The sequence below is a fragment of the Orussus abietinus genome, unplaced genomic scaffold (genome assembly GCF_000612105.2).
Source record: "Orussus abietinus isolate OABI.00-Male unplaced genomic scaffold, Oabi_2.0 scaffold842, whole genome shotgun sequence".
NCBI classification, from domain to species: Eukaryota; Metazoa; Arthropoda; class Insecta; order Hymenoptera; family Orussidae; genus Orussus; species Orussus abietinus.
In genome coordinates, this window is record NW_019394993.1 from 5,442 (window position 1) to 10,229 (window position 4,788).

Consider the following 4,788-nt stretch of genomic DNA (forward strand, 5'->3'; position numbering starts at 1 on the left):
TGTATGCGACCCAATGAGTTCCGGGACCATCTTCGTCGTCGAGATTGACTATCGCCGATTCGTATCTGTACGGTCCATTCTTCGGCATAGCGTTCCGCATAAAGACTCCACGAAAATGTGGTATCTTGACGATTTTCGCGTACTTGAGCAGGTCGGCATCGGTTAACGCCCGGTGTGGTAGTTTCGTTTCAAGTTTTTTGGCTTCACGTGAATACCCAGTCCTTTCCTATAGGGTTTCAAGTACAACCCCTTGCCCAGTGCAATGAATTCCATCGCCTTGTTATGCCTCTCGCTTTCCTTCAATTGTTCCTTGGATGCGTTCGCATCGTTTACAGCTTTAGCGATGCCTGCCGCTCCACCGGCCAACGCTCCAGCGGCACTGAGACCCGAAAACACGGGAACGAGAAAGGGTAGGAAGCCTCCAATTTTTGTTGGTACTGGTAGAACGCGCGGTTTACGAACGTTGCGTTTTTCACCCGCTTGTTTAACGACCATTTGCGCACCCTTGAGAGCAGATTTGATAGCGATCCGAGCATCGTTACTCGGAATCATCGATCGTTTCGCCGCATCGAAAACTTTTCGCAGCGCGATCGCTTTAGGCTTCTTCCTCTTGTTTCCCATTCCAAATTTCGATTTAGCTTTCATTAAGTTCGTGACGGTCCAAGCGGTTGCTTTTTCGGCCACACGCACAATTTAAAGACCTGTGCACGGTATGCTGGAAGGACGATATGTACGGGTTTCTCGTTATCGATAAGACAATGAGCTTAACGGAGGTAGACATCGTAAAGGATTCGACTGTTTCGTGCGAATAAATGAAGGATCATCGAAAGAATGAACACAGTAGCGTCTCGGATTTAGCGATAGCAACATGCAACGTGAGAAATTTCGAGAGCAAAAAAATATCCTGCATCAAATCGCGAAAGCTAGTGACGCGATTCGCAGGAAGCATCGAATGATAAAATCGGGTAAATATGTTACGTTGGTACCGTCCGTACCCTAACATAGGGAAAAACCCTATTTTTTTTTCAATCACCGGAGCTAGCCATGGAAATTCGAGTACAGAAACGCGAAACTCTTGCGAAAGAATCCAACGAGTTCATCGGCCAATCGGCTCCAAAAGTCACCGACCGACCCGAGGCAAACAACCTGATGACTCCGCAACGCATCAGCACGACTCAGAAACGCCACCCTCACCTGGGCCCTAGGAAACCCCCACCAATTGGAACATCCTGCTAATAAAACCAGCAGTTCGATCAAGACACAGGTCTTAGTCACACGTCACACGTCACAAGTAATTTTGACATCAGTCAACGTCAGTCGTCATCGAAACTTCGAGTGGAGCTCCTGGCCCCGGTACTCCGTTCCTAGCGAGTCAGAGACCGAGACCATTGGACTCCTTGCCAAGGACCACTATCCTGCGAGCTGCAGTAGCGCCATCCGGTACTCCAGCGATCCAGCCACCGAGTCAGGACTAGACGGCGGCACTGCGACTTCCGTTGAACGGGAGGCTTCTAGGAGACCTCCAACCAAATACCGATTATCGAAAACCGAATACTAACCCTTATCGCGATTTCCATGCCTTGCTCCGGTTAACCGGATAGATTGAGAACCCGTCAACTTTCTTTTAACAGCTGAGCTCGAATCTCAGCATCACGAGATAGAATCACGCGCAGATCACCATTAAAATATCAAGAATTCTCGCGTCAGAACTCCGGCGTCCAGTAACCTGCCGCCGCTAAAGCGCGCTATCGCGACATCCGAACCGCCGCGACGCGGAAATATACTAACTTAGAGAAATTAGATCAAGGCACCTCGTGTGCTCCTCACAGCTGACTAGTTCAGACCTCGCGTAGGAATAAACACAACTCTTATCGCCACATAGCCTTTCGTTCGCACTCCCTTTTTATCCCTCACTCTCCTAGATCCCACCAGAGGAATTGATCTAGCCGCTCGGACCAATCTCCTCACAAACGCAAAATAAACGTTACGCGCAAGATTTGGGTAATCTCCATCCGAATTACCCCGGCCTCGCATCCGCTCGGCCGCCCTGTAACAAATAAAACATCGAACGAGCGATGAGTGACGTCTTTAAACCGGTAGTTTCACCGCTTAAGAAATTAGTAAATGAAACGGAGCGTAATCTGATCATGGATGAGATAAAACGAGAGGTAAAACGAAACGATGCAGTCGATGAATCCTTCGAATCGCCAAAAGATGAGGATGATGATGCGATGGATGAATCTTTCGAGTCGACGAAAGGTGATTTCACCGAAGAAGAAGAGGATGCTGAAGTAGGGGATGGGAGTGATGATTCGGTGCAACGGTATCTCGATATGTTACGATCCAATAAACAGAAAACTCTGGATACGGTCTACGGTGTACGCAAACTGTCTAAGAATAGGCTAATGATTGGTGATGCGTCTATAAGCTTCGAGGGTGATCGAATTCATGTAGGTGATACGAGTTATGTAAGAACAGTCGGATTGATGGAACTTTTATTTAAGAAAGTACCCGATGAGACTGACTTCACCCAGGATGACTTAGATAATTATCGAGAAATTATCGTAGCAACGAATGCGTACAGAAAGTATTATACTCCGCATGGTGCCGTTCGCGGGAGCAACATTTCCAAATTTCGCAACATTATCGTAAAACTGATCGATAAATCCTCGGTAGTGGGTGAGGGCGTCGTACCACCTCGGTATATGATCGCTGTAAAGAACGGGCGAACGGATTACGTATACTGGGACGATCCTAACGAATTGGTGGATCGTCTTCGTCTTCTTCTCGCGTCTCAGGAGGCTGGTTGGTTACCCCAGTCACTCGAACGAAATCGTATCGATTCTCGAGGAATTGCGTGAGGCGGGTATTGTTTATTAATTCGTCGAAACGATCGCGATCATCACTCCAAAAATGAGCGTCTACGTGTTTGGACGTCAGCTGAGCAGCAGAACCCCGATTACGAGTAACCGTGGTATCCCCGGAGTCGGCTTCAAGATTACCGCTGATGGACAGTACGATATAGATAACAAGAGGCTGTGCAACGTTGCCACTCCCAAGGATCAAAACGATGCCGTGACATTAAATATCATGAAAACTGTTGTGAAGCAGGAAATCGCTACGGTATTCCATACGATGACAGGGATGCGCAGCGATATCGATAGCAACAACGTAATGATTCAAGGTCTCGACTCTACCGTGAGAAAAGCATTGATGGGATTGCGAGTTGACATTGGATCGTTACAAGACCTGGCGATCCGCAACTCGGAGATCATTTCTCAACTGGACGCCAGACTGAATGTATTGGAAAATGGATGGAAAAAAGTTAGTCGTGGTGAAGGAACTGCATAAACCTGCTAGAAGAAATTATCGACGCAGACGCGTCGATATCCGTGGATTGGACGAGACCTGGCAAGCCGATCTCGTTGACATGTCAGCCTATGTGAGAGAGAACCGTGGCTACAAGTATCTGCTCACCGTTATCGACATATTTTCAAAATTAGCTTGGACCGTCGCGTCGAGGGGTAAGAATGCTAAAGATGTGACGGCGGCTATGACATCTATACTGGTGCAGGGTCTGACCCTTAAGAAATTACACGTTGACAGAGGTCGAGAATTTTACAATTTCGAATTCCAAGATCTGATGCGAAAACACGATATCACGCTATACTCGACATTTAGCAACTTGAAGGCATCGATCTGCGAGCGATTTAATCGGACTCTGAAAAGTAGTATGTGGATGCAATTCAGCTGACGGGGTAATCATCGGTGGTTGGATCTTTTATCGGGTTTGGTATCCTCTTACAATAACAGTAGACACCGAACCATTGGTATGAGGCCCGCAGATGTTACCGCTAAGAATGAGAAGATATTATTGCAACGGGTATTCGGCAATTTTAAGACTAAATCTACGCTTAAACGATCAAAGTTTAAAGTAGGAGATAAGGTGCGAGTAAATAAATTTAAACACATTTTCGAGAAAGGCTATACATCTAATTGGACAACGGAAATTTGTACGATAAGTCAAATTAAAAATACCGATCCGGTGACGTATAAACTTAAAGACTATCAGGATCACCCCATCGAAGGAGGTTTCTATGAACAGGAACTTAACGGCGTTAAATTTCCCGATGTTTATCTTATAGAGAAGGTGCTCAGGAAGCGTGGAAATAGGCTTTTCGTGAAATGGTTAGGGTTTGACGATTCGCATAATAGTTGGATTTGTAAGGCGGATGTGTAAAAGGTGTGAAAATAAAGATTAGACAGTTTTACATTTTGGTGGTTTATTTCATTCCTTTTGTACTTAAAAAATTAATTCCAATAATGACGACGGCGAACGGTGAGGATGGAGTCGGCCGCTGGCGGTTTCCATGAACAGGAACTCAACGACGTTAAGGTGAAGTGAAACATGTCGAGGAACTTGATTGACAACGATAAAGAAGATTTTTCTAAATGCCTACGTTACCGACGTTCGTTTTTGTATTGACAGCTGTATCGAATTATATTGGATATTGTACCAAATGGCATACTAAACCTGTCATTTTCGTACAATAAATATCGAGAAATCGAAATAAAACTCCAGAAATCCTCCGAATTTATGCTTTCTGGGACCCTAATTGACTGCAGAGGGACCCGCTGCGCCATCTGAGATTTCCAGGTCAATTAAACTTTCATGCCAAGACCTCGTATTCCCATCGTTTTTAGCATAAAAGCGCATACAACACTTTTTGCCTTTATCCCGTTCAAATACGAGTTTATCGATTACCAGAGTGGTCTAAATTGTTGTAA

At 45.7% G+C, this 4,788-nt stretch overlaps 1 protein-coding gene across 1 annotated transcript; it reads left to right on the top strand.

The window, feature by feature from the left end:
- Positions 1 to 2,075: 2,075 nt before the first annotated feature.
- On the top strand, positions 2,076 to 2,861 carry LOC111674184. The gene has a single exon (XM_023433585.1). The coding sequence runs from the start codon at positions 2,076 to 2,078 to the stop codon at positions 2,859 to 2,861; it is 786 nt and encodes a 261-aa protein (XP_023289353.1).
- Positions 2,862 to 4,788: the final 1,927 nt, after the last annotated feature.